This window comes from Scyliorhinus torazame, chromosome 25, assembly GCF_047496885.1.
Source record: "Scyliorhinus torazame isolate Kashiwa2021f chromosome 25, sScyTor2.1, whole genome shotgun sequence".
Lineage (NCBI taxonomy): Eukaryota > Metazoa > Chordata > Chondrichthyes > Carcharhiniformes > Scyliorhinidae > Scyliorhinus > Scyliorhinus torazame.
Window position 1 is genome coordinate 13,679,959 of NC_092731.1, and position 20,705 is coordinate 13,700,663.

The window sequence follows — 20,705 nt, forward strand, 5'->3', positions numbered from 1 at the left end:
GGGGTTAGTTGGGGTGGTGAGGGTTTAGGGGTTAGTTGGGGGATGGGGAGGGAAATTGGGGTGTGGGAATAGTCGAGAGGCGGTGGGGGTAGTCGGTGGTCTGGCGGGGGAGGACCGGTCTTGGGGGGGGGGGGGGGGAGTCAGGGTGGGTCAGTACTATAGTTACCCAAGAGTCAGAACTGGTTTTGTTTCTTCTCATTGATTCTGTACGATGACTGGAACAATCTGAAGTTTGTGATTTTGAGTCAGAGTATCGGAGTGTAGGGTAATTGTCCGACGGGAAGTCAGAATGTCCGATTCACCTAACCACGTCTTTCGGGACTGTGGGAGGAAACCGGAGCGCCCGGAGGAAACCCACGCAGACACGGGGAGAACGTGCAAACTCCGCACAGTCACCCATGCCGAGAATCAAACCCGGGCCCCTGGCGCTGTGAAGCAACAGTGCTAACCACTGTGCTACCGTGTTGCCCAGTTGTGTGAATCTCGTCATTTAGAAAATGTTGGAACCCTCAGCAGCTCTGGCAGTATCTGCAGAGTGAGAGAGTTAACATTTCGAGACAATGGTGTTTTTCTCCAATTCTGATGAAAGATCATTGCTTTGAAACATCATCTGTTTCTCTCTCCACAGACGCTGCCAGACCTGCTGAGTGTTTCTAAGATTTTCTGTTTATGTTTCAGATTTGCAGCGTCGGCAGAATTTTGAGTAATTTAGCTCGTTGCTGTTTTTCAGGACAAGCTCATTGATGCGAGTACAGTCACGAATATTTATCGACTGACTGATAAGATTGGCTGTGTCATGACGGGTATGCTAGGTGAGCCATTTCTTACTCCGTGTTTATAAATGAGTTATTTTAGGGCAGCACGGTGGCACAGTGGGTTAGCCCTGCTGCCTCACGGCGCAAGTTCGGTCCCAGGTTCGATCCCGGCTCTGGGACACTGTCCGTGTGGAGTTTGGACATTCTCCCCGTGTTTGCGTGGGTTTTGACCCCACAACCCAAAGATGTGCAGGGTAGGTCAATTGGCCACGCTAAATTGCCCCTTAATTGAAAAAAAAAAAGAATTGTGTATTCTAAATTTATTTTAAAAACCAAATGAGTTCTTTTGATTCTGGAATGACTTTGCTTTTTAAAAAATAAATTTAGAGTACCCAATTATTTTTTTGCATTGAAGGGCAATTAGTGTGGCCAATCCACCTAGCCTGCTCATCTTTGGGCTGTGGGGGCGAAGTCCACGCTGACACAGGGAGAATGTGCAAACTCCACACGGACGGTGACCCAGAGCCGGGATCGAATCAGAAGTTGTGATGGAATACTCTCCACTTGCCTGGACGAGCGCAGCTCCAACAACACTCAAGAAGCTCGACACCATCCAGGACAAAGCAGCCCCGCATGATTAGCACCCCATTCACCACCTTCAACATTCACTCCCTCCACCACCAACGCACAGTGGCAGCCGTGTGTACCATCTACAAGATGCACCACAGCAACTCACCAAGACTCCTCCGACAGCACCTTCAAATCCTGCAGCATCTAGCACCTAAAAAGATAAGGGCGGCGGAGGCATGGGAATACCACCAAGTTCCCCTCCAGGTCACACACCATCCCTGACTTCACAGAAGTTCCGATGCAGAAGGAGGCCATTCGGCCCATCGTATCTGCACCGGCTGGCCAAACAACAAGCATCATGACTTAGTGCCATTCCCCTGCCTTGACAGGATAGATGCTGGGAGGACGTTTCCCACTATCTACAACACGGGCGTCACAGTCTCAGGATAAGGTGCCATTTTGGCTCGAGATGAGGATAACTTTCTTCACTCAAAGGATTGTGAATCGACCCCAGAAGGTTATGGGCGGTCAAGAAAGAGGTTGATAGGGCTTTGGATACTGAGGGACTGTACTCATTCTCTCCCTTTCTACAATCCCTGCTCCTCCATTCCCGTTGCCTGATGTAACTAGCGGATAGCCGCTCCCAGATCCAGAGAGCTCGCTATGAAGCTGCCGAGTGGAAGTACAAGTATGGATACGACATCCCGATGGACATGCTGTGCAAGAGGATGGGCGACATTTCCCAGATTTACACTCAGAACGCAGAAATGAGGCCTTTGGGATGTTGTAAGTGCAAATCTATTTTTTATATTTCTGAAAAGAAAGACGTGTTGCTGAAGTTTTTCATTTCGCACCCATCAGGACAAATGCAAGGATGTCAAATTTCAAACAATGGCAACAATTTACCGTATCGGTTCATAGTAATTTTTTAGTTTTAAAAAATATATTTTATCAAAGTTTTCAAACACAATTTTTTACACTTTGCAAATCAACATAAAAATAGTACAATAACCGATAAATAACGTTATTTAAATAAAATAATGAACTAACAAAGTAACAGAAAATAGTGCTCCTCCCCCCCCGGGTGCTGATGATCTATTTTCCCTTAACGTTCCGCTAGATAGTCGAGGAACGGTTGCCACCGCCTGGAGAACCCCTGAGCCGATCCTCTCAACGCAAACTTCATCCGTTCCAGTTTTATGAACCCTGCCATGTCGTTTATCCAGGCCTCCACGCCGGGGGGTTTCGCTTCTGTTATAACCTGCCTACTGACCATTGGCTGGGAACTAATGACTATCCCACAATCCTGTGGGAGTATGAGCTTCCCCAATGAGGGGGGGCGGAGAAACCACTAGTAAACTCCTAGTATAAATAAGCTGGCCAGTTCAGGAACCAGGAGGAAGGAGTATGTAGCAAGGGAAGTTACTGCTACTGTTATGTATATATGTATAGTAAATAAATGTTATTTGTATCCTTAAAACTCGTGCTGGGTTCTTCGTGGCCCTTACAAAACTGGCGACGAAGGTAAAAGTGAATAGCTGTCTACACTGCTGAAGCCACCTCCCTGGATTTTTGTTGGATACAGGTTGGAAGTTGTTTTCTATTATACCATGCCTCTGTATGGACGTTTGGATGTTTTTGATGCTGCGCTGGAAAGCTGGAACCAGTACACACAACGGATGCGTTACTATTGCCGGGCAAACAATGTCACCGAAAACGAGCGCCAGGTGGTCATATTGCTCACCGCCTGCGGCCTGCATACGTTTGGGGTGATTAGGAGCCTTACGTACCCAGCTGCGCCAGACACCAAAACGTTTGATGAACTTGAGAATATAGTGGGGCAACACTTTAACCCAACCCCGTCCACGATAGTCCAGCGTTACCGGTTTAATACCGCTGAGAGGACCCCTGGAGAATCCCTTGCCGATTTTCTATCCAGGCTACGCAGGATTGCGGAGTACTGTGACTATGGTGAGACCTTGTCAGAAATGTTACGCGACCGTTTGGTTTGCGGTATTAACAATGCAGCCACCCAGAGAAAGTTGTTAGCGGAGCCAACATTGACTTTTCAACAGGCCATTCAAATAGTCTTGTCCCGAGAGAGCGCAGAGCGAGGAGTACAGGAGCTACAGGGAATGGAAGTGCATGCCTTGGGGCGCAACCCTTTCCATCCAAAAACGTCCCCCCGCACTCCTGCGGTACCTTGGGCGAGGCAACGTCCGGACCGACGCCAGTGGCCATCGGACATTCCTCCCCGAAGGGAGCCTTCTCCAGAGCCAATGGATGAGGAGCCATGTCCGTGTCAGACTTGTAGGCGCCGACCCCGTCGCGGACGGCGGTCCTGGGCACACCAGAGGCACCGTCGTTCCGACCGAAACTGGGACCAGCCCAGGGGCCGTAACTGGGACCAGCCCAGAGGCCGTACCTTCCATGTGGATGAACCTGCGGCGACTACTCCTGAGGACGTGGAGACGGAGGACGACTGCCTGCAGCTGCATTGTGTGGCAGCTCCCCGTGTGGCCCCCATTAAGGTGACAGTACGGGTCAATGGCCACCCGCTTGAGATGGAGTTGGATACTGGCGCAGCGGTCTCCGTGATCGCCCAGAGGACATTCGACCGCATCAAGCAGGGTATACAGACCCTTACATTAACCGACTCACAGGCCAGGTTGGCCACCTACACGGGGGAGCCACTGGACATTGCAGGAACTACAATGACCCCTGTTGTCTATGGACGCCAGGAGGGGCGTTTCCCACTTATCGTGGTGCGCGGCCATGGGCCCAGCCTGTTGGGTCGGGACTGGTTGCGCCATTTGCGGTTGCAATGGCAGCACATCCTCCAAATAGTTTCTGAAGGGTTGACTGAGGTGCTAGGACGATACCCAGATGTATTCCAGTCTGGTTTGGGGAAAATAAAAGGGGCCGTAGCCCGTATCCAAGTTGAACCAGGAGCCACGCCGCGCTATTTCCGGGCGCGCCCAGTGCCTTACGCCTTGCTCGAGAAGGTAGAAGGGGAGCTCACCCGTTTGGAGAGTTTGGGTATTATCAGGCTCGTCCGTTTTGCTGACTGGGCAGCACCAATTGTACCTGTAATGAAGCCAGATGCCACAGTTTGCTTGTGTGGCGACTATAAACTTACAGTGAATACAGTTTCCCGACTCGACCGATATCCAATGCCTCGCATAGAGGATCTCTACGCGAAACTTGCAGGTGGACTCTCGTTCACAAAATTAGATATGAGTCACGCCTACCTGCAGTTGGAGCTGGACCCTGCCTCCCGACCATATGTAACGATTAATACACACCGGGGCCTGTATGAATATACACGGTTGCCCTTTGGCGTATCCTCTGCCTGCGCAATTTTTCAACGTGTTATGGAGGGCATTTTGAGAGGTTTACCACGTGTGGCTGTCTACCTAGATGACGTTTTGATTACAGGGACGTCAGAGCAAGGACATTTGGAAAATCTGGAGGCTGTCCTTAGACGCCTTTCGGAGGCTGGAGTCCTGTTACGTCGCACAAAGTGCATATTTCAGGCAAAGGACGTAGTCTACCTAGGTTATTGGGCGGACCGCGAAGGTCTGCACCCCGTCGCAGAGAAGGTGCGTGCAATTCAACATGCCCCCGCCCCGACTGACACTTCGCATCTTCGTTCTTTTCTCGGTCTCGTAAACTATTACGGGAAGTTCCTCCCCAATCTGGCAACTACGCTGGCCCCTTTGCACCTTCTGCTAAAGAAAAATCACACCTGGGTTTGGGGTCAGCCGCAAGAAACCGCTTTCCGGCTGGTAAAGCAACAATTGTCGTCGTCTGGGTTACTAACCCACTATGATCCTGGAAAGCCTTTGCTCGTCACATGTGATGCATCCCCGTATGGTATTGGGGCCGTCCTGTCCCACAAGATGGAGAACGGGGCCGAGCGACCGATAGTTTTCGCCTCCTGCACATTGACTGCAGCGGAGAAAAAGTACGCGCAGATCGAGAAGGAGGGCCTGGCAGTGGTTTCTGCGGTGAAACGCTTCCACCAGTACGTGTACGGCCGCCATTTCACTATCGTGACTGATCATAAGCCCCTGCTGGGACTTTTCAGAGAGGATAAGCCAATACCACCCATTGCTTCTGCACGGATCCAGCGCTGGGCATTGTTGCTTGCTGCATACGAGTATTCTCTGGAGCACAAACCAGGTACGCAGATAGCAAATGCCGACGCACTGAGCCGATTGCCTTTATTGACCGGCCCCATGTCGACCCCCACGACCGGTGAGGTGGTTGCAACCCTAAATTTTATGGACACCTTGCCTGTCACGGCATCACAGATCCGTGAATGGACCCAGACGGAGCCAGTCCTGTCAAAGGTTCGGCACATAGTCCTGTATGGTGGGCAGCATAGACAGCTCCCAGGCGAGTTGCGGGCATTTTCCTCCAAGCTGTCAGAATTCAGCGTGGAAGACGGCATCCTCTTGTGGGGGACGCGTGTGATTGTCCCGGAAAAAGGCCAGGAGCTGATACTATCAGACTTGCACAATGGGCATCCAGGCGTGACCAAAATGAAAATGTTAGCCCGGAGTTATGTCTGGTGGCCAGGCCTCGACACCGACATTGAGAAGGTGGCCCAAAACTGCTCCATTTGCCAGGAATATCAGAAGCTTCCGCCGGCCGCGCCCCTACATCACTGGGAATGGCCAGGGCGGCCTTGGGCACACTTGTATGCAGATTTCGCAGGCCGTTTTCAAGGATCCATGTTCCTTCTACTAATTGACGCCCAGTCCAAATGGCTAGAGGTGCATAAGATGCAGGGGACAACGTCCTGCGCAACAATTGAAAAGATGCGTTTATCGTTTAGTACGCATGGCCTCCCCGAGGTGCTGGTCACGGATAATGGCACTCCATTACGAGTGAGGAGTTTGCGAGGTTCACAAAGATGAACGGCATACGCCATATCCGCACTGCCCCTTACCACCCGGCTTCAAATGGGTTGGCAGAGCGCGCAGTGCAGACATTCAAAAGAGGCCTAAAGAAGCAGTCTTCCGGATCAATGGACACGAGACTGGCTCGCTTTTTGTTTACGTACAGGACCACCCCCCATGCAGTGACTGGGGTAGCTCCCGCAGAACTCCTAATGGGCCAGAGACTTCGCACCCGCCTTAGTATGGTTTTCCCGGACATTGGCGCAAAAGTACGCCGCACACAAGAACAGCAGGGACAGGGATTTTCTCGGCATCGTCCGATTCGGCAGTTTGCGCCCGGTGACCCAGTATTCGTTCGGAATTTTGCTGGTGGTGCCCAATGGGTTCCTGGTGTAATCTTTCGCCAAACGGGCCCTATATCTTACCAAGTGCAAGCCCAGGGTCGTCTCCAGCGAAAACATGTAGACCACGTTCGGTCCAGAAGATCATCCCCTCAAAAGATTCCCCGCCCCCGGAGCTCATTTCAACAGCCGCAGAGACCAGAGACAAGAGAAGGTAGTCCTCACAATCTTCCACTGGTGCCTCACTTGAAGCCTGCGCAGGTCGTTACGTGACCGAATGGAGATAGAGACGCTGACATGACGGAGGCAGCAGACTCTGACTCCGAGATGGAGACACAGGATGCATCAGAGGAGGAATCCTCGGGTCCACGGGCCGTGGATGTACAATCGTTGCGCCGTTCATCACGGAAGCGCCGGTCTCCGTCTCGTTACAAGCCGCCTGATTCAGTGCCGCGTGAAAATGGCGTCCGGCCTGCGGCCAAACGAGTCCGACGCCCTCCTTCGCCAAGGTCTTCGGTGGATTCCTTGGACTTTGGGGGAGAGGGATGTTATAACCTGCCTACTTACCATTGGCTGGGGACTAATGACTATCCCACAATCCTGTGGGAGTATGAGCTTCCCCAATGAGGGGGGGCGGAGAAACCACTAGTAAACTCCTAGTATAAATAAGCTGGCCAGTTCAGGAACCAGGAGGAAGGAGTATGTAGCAAGGGAAGTTACTGCTACTGTTATGTATATATGTATAGCAAATAAATGTTATTACTTTGTATCCTTAAAACTCGTGCTGGATTCTTCGTGGCCCTTACAAAAGCTTCCTTCCACATGAGTAAGATCCTTCGCCGGGCTATCAGGGACGCAAAGGCCACAATATCGGCCTCTTTCGCCTCCTGCACTCCCGGCTCTTCCGCTACCCCAAATATAGCTAACCCCCCAGCCTGGCTTGACCCGGACCTTCACCACCTTTGAAATCACCTTTGCCACTCCCCTCCAGTACTCATCCAGTGCCGGACACGACCAGAACATGTGTGTGCGGTTCGCCGGGCTTCCCAAGCACCTGCCGCACCTGTCCTCCACTCCGAAGAACCTGCTCAGTCTTGCTCCCGTCATGTGTGCTCTGTGTAGAACCTTGAATTGTATCAGGCTAAGCCTGGCACACGAGGACGAGGAATTTACCCTACTTAGGGCATCAGCCCACAGCCCCTCCTCAATCTCCTCCCCCAGCTCTTCCTCCCAATTTACTTCAGCTCCTCTACCAGCGCCTCCCCCTCCTCTCTCATCTCCTGATATATTTCAGACACTTTGCCCCCCCGACCCATACCCCCGAAATCACTCTATCCTGGATCCCCTGTGTCGGGAGCAGCGGAAATTCCCTCACCTGTTGCCTCGTAAACGTCCTCACTTGCATGTATCTAAAATTGTTCCCCGGGGGCAGCTCATACTTTTCCTCCAGCGCTCCCAGGCTCGCAAACGTCCCGTCTATAAACAAATCTCTCAATCTCCTAATTCCTGCCCGATGCCAGCTCTGGAACCCTCCGTCCATCCTTCCTGGGACAAACCTATGGTTGTTCCTGATCGGGGACCGCACCGAGGCACCCATCACCCCCCTGTGTCGCCTCCACTGCCCCCAGATCCTTAAGGTTGCCACCACCACTGGGTTTGTGGTATACCTTTTCGGGGAGAGCGGCAGCAGCGCCGTCACCAGCGCCTTTAGGCTCGTTCCCTTGCAGGACGCCATCTCCAGCCTCTTCCACGCCGCCCCCTCTCCCTCCCTCATCCACTTACAAACCATCGCCACATTGGCGGCCCAATAGTAGTCGTCCAGGTTCGGCAACGCCAGTCCCCCTCTGTCCCTGCTACGCTGCTGGAACCCCCTCCTTACCCTCGGGGTCTTCCCTGCCCACACGAAACTCATAACGCTCCTGTCTATTTTCTTGAAAAAGGCCTTCGTGATCAGAATGGAGAGACATTGAAACACGAAAAGAAACCTCGGGAGAACCATCATTTTTACCGCCTGCACTCTGCCCGCCAGTGAGAGCGGCAGCATATCCCACCTCTTGAAATCCTCCTCCATCTGCTCCACCAGCCGCGTCAGATTGAGTTTGTGTAGAGTTCCCCAGCTCCTAGCTACCTGAATCCCCAAATATCGGAAGCTCCTTTCCACTCTCCTTAGCGGCAGGGCGTCTATTCCTCTTCCCTAGTCCCCAAGGTGTATTACGAAAAGCTCACTCTTCGCCAGATTTAGCCTATATCCCGAAAAATCTCCAAACTCCCTCAATATCTGCATAACCTCTGTCATCCCCTCTACAGGATCCGCCACATATAGCAGTAGGTCATCTGCGTAGAATGACACTCGATGTTCCTCTCCCCCTCTAACCACCCCACTCCATTTCCTGGAGTCTCTCAGCGCTATGGCCAGTGGTTCAATTGCCAGCGCGAACAGTAATGGGGACAGGGGGCACCCCTGCCTTGTTCCCCTATGTAACCGAAAATACTCCGATCTCTGCTGATTTGTGACTCCACTTGCCACTGGGGCCCCATATAGGAGTCTGACCCAACTGACAAACCCCTCCCCGAACCCAAACCTCCTCAACACCTCCCATAGATACTCCCACTCTATCCTATCGAATGCCTTCTCTGCATCCATCGCCACCACTGTCTCTGCCTCCCCCTCCGCTGGGGGCATCATTATCACCCCCAACAGCCATCGCATGTTGACATTCAGTTGTCTCCCCTTTACAAACCCTGTCTGGTCTTCATGCACCACCCCCGGGACACAATCCTCGATCCTCGTCGCCGGCACTTTTGCCAGCAGTTTGGAGTCTACATTGAGGAGTGAGATAGGCCTATATGACCCGCATTGCAGCGGATCTTTATCCCGCTTCAGGATTAGTGATATCGTCGCCTCCGACATCGTCGGGGGTAGAGTCCCCCCTTCTCTGGCCTCGTTAAAGGTTCTCGCCAGCAGCGGGGCCAACAAGTCCACATATTTCCTGTAAAATTCCACTGGGAACCCGTCTGGTCCCGGGGCCTTCCCTGCCTGCATGTTCCCCAGCCCTTTAGTCACCTCATCCACCTCAATTGGCGCCCCCAGACCTGCCACCTCCTGCTCCTCCACCCTCGGGAACCTTAGCTGGTCCAGAAACTGTTGCATTCCCTCTTTTCCCTCCGGAGGTTGGGACCTATATAGCCTCACATAAAAAGTGCTAAACACCTCATTTATCTTCCCTGCTCTCCGCTCCGTAGTTCCCGTTTCATCCCTAACTCCCCCCCTCATTTCCCTCGCCGCTATCCTCTTACGAAGCTGGTGGGCCAGCAGCCGACTCGCCTTTTCCCCATATTCGTATCTCATCCCCTGTGCCTTCCTCCACTGTGCCTCTGCCTTTCCTGTGGTCAGCAGGTCATACTCCGTCTGGAGTCTTCGCCTCTCTCTATATAGTCCTTCGTCTATCTTTTATTCACCTTCAAAATGTCCCCCACTAATCTCTCCCTTTCTTTGCCCTCCTGTTTCTCCTTGTAAGCCCTAATGGAGATCAACTCTCCCCTAACCACCGCCTTCAGCGCTTCCCATACTACCCCCACCTGGATCTCACCATCATCATTGGCCTCCAGGTACCTCTCAATACATCCCCGCACCCTTCCACAGACCCCGTCATCCGCCAATAGTCTCACATCCAGTCGCCAGAGTGGGCGCTGTTCCCTCTCCTCTCCTAATTCCAGATCCACCCAGTGCGGGGCATGGTCTGAAACGGCTATGGCCGAGTCCTCCGTTCCTGCCACCTTCGAGATCAGTGCCCTGCTCAAAACAAAGAAATCTATCCGGGAGTATACCTTGTGTACATGGGAGAAAAAGGAGAACTCTTTGGCCAACGGCCTGGCAAATCTCCACGGATCCACTCCCCCCATTTGCTCCATGAACCCCCTAAGCACCTTGGCCGCTGCCGGCCTTCTTCCGGTCCTGGATCTAGACCGGTCTAGCCCTGGATCCAGCACAGTATTGAAATCCCCCCCCCATTACCAGGCTTCCCACCTCCAGGTCCGGGATATGTCCCAGCATCCGCTTCATAAATCCCACGTCATCCCAGTTCGGGGCAGAGACATTTACCAGCACGACCTCCTTTCCCTGCAATCTACCACTCACCATCACGTATCTACCCCCGTTATCCATCACTATATTCCTAGGCTCGAACGACACCCGTTTCCCCACCAGTTTCCCCCCCCCCCCCCAGATCCCCATCTAGCATGGTTACTCCCCCCATGATGCTTCCGAAAGTCAGCTAACTCTAACTGACCCCGGCTTCCCCCGTTCTCTCCTTGACCCCCCTGTGCGTGGAACTCTCTTCCTTCCTGCACCTATCTTCCCGCCATCATCTCCATAGCGCGGGAAAAACCCCGCGCTTTCCTGGATCGGCCCCGCCCCCTATTGCGCAGCTCCCCCATTCCCCATCCCCCCTCTCAGTCCCTTTTTCCACCGGCGCCCACATTTCTCCGTGTCCCCCCAACAAGAGGAGAAAAATTCCCCGTCTATCGTCTCGATACTATAAACCTCCCATTCCCCAATTTACATTTCTGGACATCAACCTCGTTGTCTGCCCCCCCAACATCAGTCCCTCAGTTCTAGTCCAGTTTCTCTTCTTGGATGAAGGTCCATGCCTCATCCGCTGTTTCGAAGTAGTAGTGCTTGCCCTGGTGCGTGACCCACAATCGCGCCGGCTGCAGCATCCCAAATTTTATTTTCTTCCTGTGAAGCACCGCCTTGGCCCGATTAAAGCTCGCCCTCCTTCTCGCCACCTCCACGCTCCAGTCCTGATACACTCGTATCACCGCATTCTCCCACCTGCTACTCCGTACCTTCTTGGCCCAGCTCAAGACAGCCTCTCTGTCCGTGAAGCGGTGGAATCTCACCACTATCGCCCTTGGTAGTTCTCCAGCCTTTGGTCTTCTCACAAGGACCCGGTGAGCCCCTTCCACCTCCAGGGGGCCCGAGGGGGCCTCAGCTCCCATTAGCGAATGGAGCATCGTGCTCACATAAGCCCCAACATCAGCTCCCTCCACTCCCTCGGGGAGACCCAGAATCCGGAGGTTCTTCCTCCTCGATCTGTTCTCCAGGACTTCGAGCCTTTCGATACACCTCATGTGTAGCGCCTCGTGCGTCTCCATTTTTACCGCTAGGCCCTGTATCTCATCCTCGTTTTCGGCTGCCTTTGCCTTCACCCCACGGAGCTCTATCGCCTGGGCCTTTTGTGTTTCTTTTAGCCCATCGATTGCCAATAACATCGGCGCCAGCACCTCCTTCTTTAGTTCCTCCACACATCGTCGGAGGAATTCCTGCTGGCCCGGGTCCCATGTCGTCTGGGCTCCATCCGCCGCCATCTTGCTTCTTCCTTCTCTTCTCTGCCGCTGCTCCAGAGGATCCTTCGCAATCTGGCCACTGCCACTGGTCCTTTCCATACACACCCGGGGGGACACCTCCCTTCGTCACCCCACACTGGGTTTGGTCTGAAAAAATTTCCGTTGGGGCTCCCAAAAAGAGCCCAAAAGTCCATTAGAACGGGAGCTGCCGAAACGTGCGGCTTAGCAGTGCATCGCCGCAACCGGAAGTTTCATAGTAATTTTTATGCTACAGGATGATTGGTTGGCCAAGTCGGCTCTGATTGACCGAGGCGATAACATGGGGAAGGCAACAGCGAACTGGGGGTTCCCTAAGCTCCCGGGTAATTCAAAATAGGCGCAAGGGCTTGAGCAGATTCCTTCTGGTGCAGAGACCGGGCCCATGTGTACGAATACATGTCTCTTACAGCAAGAGACGTCCGCCAAATGCTGGTTTAGCTCAGTGGGCTAGACCGCTGGTTTGTAATGCAGAACAAGGCCAGCAGCGCGGGTTCAATTCCCATACCAGCTTATCTGAACAGGCGCTGGAATGTGGTGACTAGGAGCTTTTCACAGTAACTTCATACTTGTGACAATGAAAGATTATTATAAGTGTAAATGAGCCATGTATATGAGCTCAATTGATTACACTCAGGGGCAATTCATGCAGGCCTAGCCGGGACTTATTAATTTTTCAAAATTTATAATAATAATCTTCATTAGTGTTAAATTAGTCGTTAGTGTACCTATTAGCGCCCTCAGGATTGTTCAACAAGTGCTGCCCAATTGCAGAATACCATCTACCAATAGGGATTTTGTTTTGGGTTTTGCAAGCACGTGCTGCTTGAGGACGGTCTGTACTCTGAAAACTCAGTTTTCACGTGGCGCCATGTTAGGATCTGGAGTGAAAAACTGGCAGAAACACATTCAGCGATGGTCTTCTAAAGGATAGAGATGTGAAGAAGGAAAGAAATGGCAGGGGTGAGGGGAAAGAGGGCCGCGGGTGGATTGTAGGACTGGATTGCTCACCAAAGGAGCCGGCGTAGGCTAGGTGGGCTGAATGGCCTCCTCGTGTTCTCCGCTACTCTACGATTCTGAGAAATCGCGTATTTGTAATCATAGAATCCCTACAGTGCAGAAGGAGGCCATTTGGCCCATCGAGTCTGCCTGACCCTTGCCCACTCCCCCGCCCCGCCCCATCCCCATAGCCCTTCCTAACCAGCACATCTTTGGACACTACGGGCAATTTAGCATGGCCAATCCACCTAACCTGGACATCTTTGGACAATGGGAGGAAACCGGAGCACCCGGAGGAAACTCACGCAGATACGGGGAGAACGTGCAAACTCGGGTCCCTGGTGCTGTGAAGTAGCAGTGCTAACCACTCTTTCGCCGCGCTGTGATATTTTCCTACAATGCAGGAAAGGAGGAGGGGAAAATCCTATGGTCCCTCCTTTCCATTAGATCACGGGTCCATGACTTAACTCCATGTCCCTGCCTTGGTTCCCTAATCTTTAATACTCTTAGAAGACCATACAGTCTTGCGGCTGCCGTGAGTTTGTTCCCAGGTCCTCCATCCCCTGTAAATTGTGGGGCCCGAGACGGGAAAGCCTGATGTCCATGTTGTGGGAGTCGCCAAGGTGGAGGAGGAGGGAAAATCAAGCAAAACAGACTTGCATTTATATAGCACTCTCACTTCTGAGGGCCCTTAAGCACTTGACATCCAATTGAAGTGTGATCTCTGTAAGAATATGAGGAAACGTTGACAGAGCCGAGATTAGAAAGTCAATTAGCCAAGAGCAGTGATGGCAATGTCTGACGCCTAGAATTGTTCACCCTCCGGGACAATCCTGACCCGAAACAGACCGTTCGGCCCAACATGTCAGTGCTTGCGTTTATATCCCACGCGAGCCACCTCCCATTCCGACTCCCTCATCTGACAGCCGTTCAGCATCTTTCTATCCCCCTTTTCCCTCATGCGCTCATCGAATTTCCTTTGTAGCCAAAAGCCCCAACCTGTTCCTGTGCTAGCGAGCTTCATAATGCAACCACCCGCGGAGCAAAAAGCGCTCCCATCACAGCGACCGTTGCTGGTGGGAACATGGCCCTTTCAGTAATAGCCGAGTGTAACCTAATTGGATGGTGAAAAGTCTGCCTGCTTTCTAATTGGCTGCGGGAAGGTGGCAACACTCACGGAACGGACCAATGGCAGGAGTGCGATAGTGGGGCGGTTCGGGCGGCAGCGCATGTAATGAAACCTCCAGGGATTCCGCTAACGAGAGTTGGCAACCCTACTCGCATGGAGAAGTCAAACCCGCCCGCCAGGCCGCGCCGCACCTGCCTCACCCCAGTCTTTGTTCTCCAGGTATGATCCTGTTAGCCATTGACGACGAGTATGGGCCCCAGCTGTACAAGACAGATCCCGCCGGCTACTACTGTGGCTTCAAGGCGACCAGTGTGGGGGTCAAACAGATCGAAGCCAACAGCCACTTAGAAAAGAAGATGAAAAAGAAGCCAGACCTGAACTACAAGGCCACCGTAGAGGTAAGCAGAGACTTCCTTACCTGATTTGTTGAACTTGGGCTCTTTTGTTGCTTTTATTGTATTTAGGGAGTCAGGTAGGCGCATTTGGGATCTGTTGAATGATTCTGGGCAATAGAGAGAGTAGGAGGGTGGACGGGACAAAAATCAACCACGTTTTGCACTGACTTATTCTGGGCCCTGCTTCCTCGGTCTTCTGCACACCCATCTGTGAGTCTGGGTTGTTCATGTTAGAAACACAGAATTCCCGCAGTGGAGAAGGAGGCCATTCGGCCCCTCATGTCTTCACCGACCCTCTGAAAGAGCACCTTTACCACTCCCCCGACCTATCCCCGTAACCCCGCAGCGTGGATCGTCCTAGGCTGCGCTCTGAATGGAGCCACTCTCGCCAACCCCGGCGACACGACTTTTCAATATTAATCATTAATCAAAAAAAAAAATTCCTGCCAGTCATTTTTGTAGCGGTTATTTGAGTCGCTGAGCACTTTGGCAAAAAAAAAAGTTGTCGAGATTCTTCATTACTCAAAGGGAGTTTCTGTTTTAATTGGAGAGAGAGCGCTCACTTTGCCCACCCCAAGGGAGGTGACCACAAATAATGTGACAGTCGCCTGTTGTGAGGGAGTCAATCTAACCACAAGCACGGCAAAATGGCGAGGTCAGTGGGAACACCATGAGAGCTGTGGGGATAGAGCTGCTGTCAGCGAACCCCCCTCCCCCCACCCCACCCCCAGAGCGCCCCTGCCACCTCCTGCCCCCCCCCCCCCCCCCCCCCAGGAATATCTGGATTCAATAGAAAGAACCTCTGTGCATTTATATAGAGCCTTTCACAACCTCAGGGTGTCCGGAACATCCTTAACAGCCAATGAAGTAATTTGTTTGAAGTGTCTTCATTGTCACAGTATAGGAGACATAGGCAGTACCTTCCAAACCCACGGCCGCTACCATCTAGAAGGCCCCGGGCAGCAGATACTTGGGAACCCCACCACCTGGAAGTTCCCCTCCAAGCCACTCACCATCCTGAATTTGACATTTAAAAAAAAAACAATTTTGGAGTACCTGTGGTGAACCACTGTAATAGGAGATGTAAGGTAGGACCTGCACTACAGGTTCGCCGGTAGCTCCTGCCGGCTGGCTCCGCCCACGGAGAACTGTATAAATATGCATGACATCCAGTGCCCTCCCATTTCGCCAGCTGCAGCAGGAGGCCACGCATCTGACTGCAATAAAGCCACAGTTGTACCCAACTTTAGTCTTTGTGCAATTGATCGCGCATCAATTTATTACAGTCAGATTTTCAACAGAATGGATATCAGAATTAAGCCCGATCGCCTGCAGCTGGATCTGCACTCGCCTGACACCAGGAAGACTTTACTCACTGGCTAGCATGTCCTGAGGCTTACATCAAGGCTGCGGACCCCGAGCCAACGGAGGCTCAGAAGATAAACGTCCTGTACTCCAGACTGAGCTCCAGCGTGTTCCCGTTGATCCAAGACGCCATGAATTACACAAAAGCGATGGAACTCCTTAAGGAACACTACGCGCAGAAGGCGAACACGCTCTTCGCCAGGCATGTACTCACCACCCGCTCGCAACTACCTGGTGAGTCCACCGAAGACTTCTGGCGGGCCCTAATTCCACTCGTCCGGGACTGTGACTGTCAGGCCGTCACGGCCGCCGAACACGCGAATCTCCTCATGCACGATGCCTTCGTGACGGGGATTGCGTCGGACCACATCCGAGAACGATTGCTTGAAGGGGCCACGCTCGAACTGGCGGAGACAAAAACCTTGACGCTCTCCATGATGGTCGCATCCTGTAACGTACAATCGTACCCCTCCCGCCGCGCTGCCCACCCTTCTACTCCTTCCTACACCTCCTGGACCCCGCTGACAACCTCCTCAGCCGGGGCCCTGCCTTCCCAATACGCCTGCGCCGCACGCCGATCCGCGCACCCCGGGGGTCCCCGCTGCTACTTATGTGGTCAGCAGAAGCACCCCCGCCAACACTGCCCGGCCCGCACTGCCGTTTGTAAAGCCTACAGTAAAAAGGGCCACTTCGCGGTTGTGTGCCAGGCCTGCGCAGTCGCTGCGATCGTGTCCGCTATCGCCCCCTCCCCCACGCCAGACGCACAATGAGAGCCGCCATCTTCTCCTCCCGGGTCCATGTGCGACCAATGGGCGCCACCATCTTGTCCCTCTTCGGCCACGTGCGCCCCATGGGCGCCGCCATTTTGCCCCGACCCCGCAATGTGCGCACCATGGGCCGCCATCTTGTCCCCCACAGAGTCTCCGGACATCTCAACATCGGAACCGCACACGCTCGCAACCCGAAGCATCCGATGGCTACCCGCAGCTCGCTTCGATGACGCTGGACCAATCTCGCCCGCACAACCTGGCCACCGCGTCGACGACGGTTAAAATCAACGGCCACGCGACCTCGTGCCTGCTGGACTCCGGGAGCACCGAAAGCTTTGTTCACCCAGATACGGTAAGGCGCTGCTCCCTCGCGGTCCACCCTGCCAATCAAAGGATCTCCCTAGCATCTGGATCCCACTCCGACCCGATCCGAGGCTTTTGTACAGTCACCCTCACTGTCTAGGGCGTAGAATTTAGTAACTTCCGCCTCTATGTCCTTCCTAATCTCTGCGCTGAACTCCTGTTGGGCCTGGACTTCTAGGCAACCTCCAGAGCCTCACCTTCAAATTCGGCGGGCCCTTACCCCCCCCTTACCGTTTGCGGCCTCGCGACCCTCAAGGTCGATCCCCCCTCCCTTTTTGCCAATCTAACTGCGGATTGCAAGCCCGTTGCCACTAGGAGCAGACGGTACAGCACCCAGGACAAGACCTTCATCAGTTCCGAAGTCCAGCGGCTGCTTAAAGAGGGTATTATTGAGGCCAGCAACAGCCCCTGGAGAGCCCAAGTGGCAGTGGTTAAAACTGGGGAGAAACACAGGATGGTCGTGGACTACAGCCAGACCATCAATCGGTACACGCAGCTCGACGCCTACCCCCTCCCACGCATATCTGATATGGTCAATCAGATTGCGCAGTACTGGGTCTTCTCAACAATTGACCTGAAATCCGCCTACCATCAGCTCCCCATCCGGAAGTCGGACCGTCCATACACTGCCTTCGAGGCGGACGGTCGCCTCTACCACTTCCTTAGGGTCCCTTTCGGTGTCACAAATGGGGTCTCGGTCTTCCAAAGAGAGATGGACCGAATGGTCGACCAGTACGGTTTGCGGGCCACCTTTCCGTATTTAGATAATGTCACCATCTGCGGCCATGACCAGCAGGACCACGATGCCAACCTCGATAAATTCCTCCGCACTGCCACCCTTCTCAACCTGACCTACAACAAAGAGAAGTGTGTGTTCAGCACAACCCGGTTAGCCATTCTCGGCTATATAGTCCAAAACGGACTTCTAGGGCCCGATTCCGACCGCATGCGCCCCCTCATGGAACTTCCCCTCCCCCACTGCCCTAAGGCCCTCAAACGCTGCCTGGGGTTCTATTCCTACTAAGCTCAGTGGGTCCCAAACCATGCAGACAAGGCCCGCCCACTCATCCAGTCCACCCAATTCCCCCTCGCGGCCGAGGCACAACACGCTTTCACCCGCATCAGAGCAGACATCACCAAGGCCGGGATGCGCGCAGTGGACAAGTCACTGCCTTTCCAAGTAGAAAGCGACGCTTCAGACGTCGCCCTTGCTGCCACTCTAAACCAGGCAGGCAGACCCGTGGCATTCTTTTCCCGCACCCTTCATACCTCTGAAATTCGACACTCATCCGTCGAAATGGAGGCCCAAGCTATTGTTGAAGCTGTGCGGCATTGGAGGCATTACCTGGCCGGTAAGAGATTCACTCTCCTTACGGACCAACGGTCAGTAGCCTTCATGTTCAATAACACACAGCGGGGCAAGATCAAAAATGATAAAATCTTGGGGTGGAGAATCGAGCTCTCCACCTATAATTACGAGACCTTGTATCGCCCCGGTAAACTCAACGAGTCCCCTGACGCCCTCTCCTGAGGTACATGTGCCAGCGCACAAGTGGACCAACTCTGGGCCCTACACGACAGCCTTTGTCACCCGGGGGTCACTCGATTGTACCATCTGGTCAAAGCTCATTAGTGAGAGACAGCATGGTTTTGTGAAGGGGAGGTCGTGTCTCACTAACTTGATAGAGTTTTTCGAGGAGGTCACAAAGATGATTGATGCAGGTAGGGCAGTGGATGTTGTCTATGTGGACTTCAATAAGGCCTTTGACAAGGTCCCTCATGGTAGACTTGGTCTAATGCAGGTAGGGAATATACAGTGAATGGTAGAACCCTTAAGAGTATTGAAAGTCAGCGAGATCTAGGTGTACAGGTCCACAGGTCACTGAAAGGGGCAACACAGGTGGAGAAGGTAGTCAAGAAGGCATACGGCATGCTTGCCTTCATTGGCTGGGGCATTGAGTATAAGAATTGACAAGTCATGTTGCAGCTGTATAGAACCTTAGTTAGGCCACACTTGGAGTATAGTGTTCAATTCTGGTCGCCACACTACCAGAAGGATGTGGAGGCTTTAGAGAGGGTGCAGAAGAGATTTACCAGGTTGTTGCCTGGTATGGAGAGCATTAGCTATGAGGAGCGGTTGAATAAACTCGGTTTGTTCTCACTGGAACGACGGAGGTTGAGGGGAGACCTGATAGAGGTCTACAAAATTATGAGGGGCATAGACAGAGTGGATAGTCAGAGGCTTTTCCCCAGGGTAGATGGGTCAATTATTAGGGGGCATAGGTTTAAGGTGCGAGGGGCAAGGTTTAGAGGAGATGTACAAGGCATGTTTTTTACGCAGAGGGTAGAGGGTGCCTGGAACTCGCTACCGGAGGAGGTGGTGGAAGCAGGGACGATAGTGACATTTAAGGGGCATCTTGACAAATACATGAATAGGATGGGAATAGAGGGATACAGACCCAGGAAGTGTAGAAGATTGTAGTTTAGTCGGGCAGCATGGTCGGCACGGGCTTGGAGGGCCGAAGGGCCTGTTCCTGTGCTGTACTTTTCTTTGTTTTTTGTTCTTTGTTCTCACAATCTGCCCTAGTCCATTGAGGAAGTAAGGACAGTCACCAGGGACTACCAGGTCCGTGCGGAGTGCAAGCCACACTTCTACCGACCAGACCGTGCGCACCTGGTGAAGGCTCCCCTCCCCTTTGAGTGCCTCAGCGTGGATTTCAAAGGGCCGCTCCCCTCCACCGACCGTAACACGTACATTCTCAGTGTGGTCGATTAGTACTCAAGATTCCTCTTCGCCATCCCATGCCCCGATATGAGGTCTGCCACCGTCATCAAGGCCCTCAGCACCATCTTCGCTCTGTTCGGTTTCCCCGCCTACATCCACAGTGACAGAGGATCCTCATTCATGAGCGATGAGCTGCGTCAGTTCCTGCTCAGCAGGGGTATAGCCTCCAGCAGGACGACCAGCTACAACCCCCGGGGAAATGGGCAAGTAGAACGGGAGAATGGGACGATTTGGAGGGCCGTCCAGCTGGCCCTACGGTCCAGGAACCTCCCAGCCTCTCGCTGGCAGGAGGTCCTCCCTGACGCTCTGCACTCCATCCGGTCACTATTGTGCACCGCCACTAATAACACACCCCATGAACGTGTTTTTACCTTCCCCAGGAAGTCCACATCCGGGGTGTCGCTTCCGACTTGGCTCCCTGCTCCAGGACCGGTCCTTCTCCGTAGGCACGTCCAACTCCACAAGGCGGACCCCTTGGTGGACAGGGTTCACCTGCTCCACGCCAACCCTCAATATGCCTACGTTGAGTTCCCCGACGGCCGCCAAGATACTGTCTCACTCAGGGTCCTGGCACCGTCAGGTTCCACCCCAACCCCCCCCCCCCCCCCACCACCACCAATGCGCCCCCCCCCCCACCTCCCACCGTGCCGCCAATATTGACCCCACCAGAGCACCCCTCCCCCTCCCCTTTTCCGCACGAGGACGAAGAGGACTTCTGCACGCTCCCGGAGTTCCTCGATGACTGGCCAGCATCAGCACCGCCACCACCGCCATCGGTGCCACCGCCGCCACCGCCAGCACCGACTTCGCCGCCACCGCTCCCAACGAAGCACCAACGCACCGGAAGGGCTGAACCTTTGAACAACTCCGGACCGTCAACCTGGACTTTTCCTTCGCTACCACTGTACATAATTACACTAATTGTATATAGTTTCACGTCA

General features: G+C 53.4%; 1 protein-coding gene across 2 annotated transcripts in view; it reads left to right on the forward strand.

Moving 5' to 3' along the window:
* LOC140402336 (proteasome subunit alpha type-6-like) overlaps positions 1-20,705 on the forward strand; it is a 102,575-nt gene that overhangs the window by 77,151 nt on the left and 4,719 nt on the right. For both annotated transcript variants that reach the window (XM_072490051.1, XM_072490050.1), the window contains exons 3-5: positions 731-812; positions 1,956-2,111; positions 14,306-14,484. In XM_072490051.1, coding sequence (XP_072346152.1) covers positions 731-812; positions 1,956-2,111; positions 14,306-14,484 — 417 coding nt within the window. The remainder of the gene's footprint in view (positions 1-730; positions 813-1,955; positions 2,112-14,305; positions 14,485-20,705) is intronic.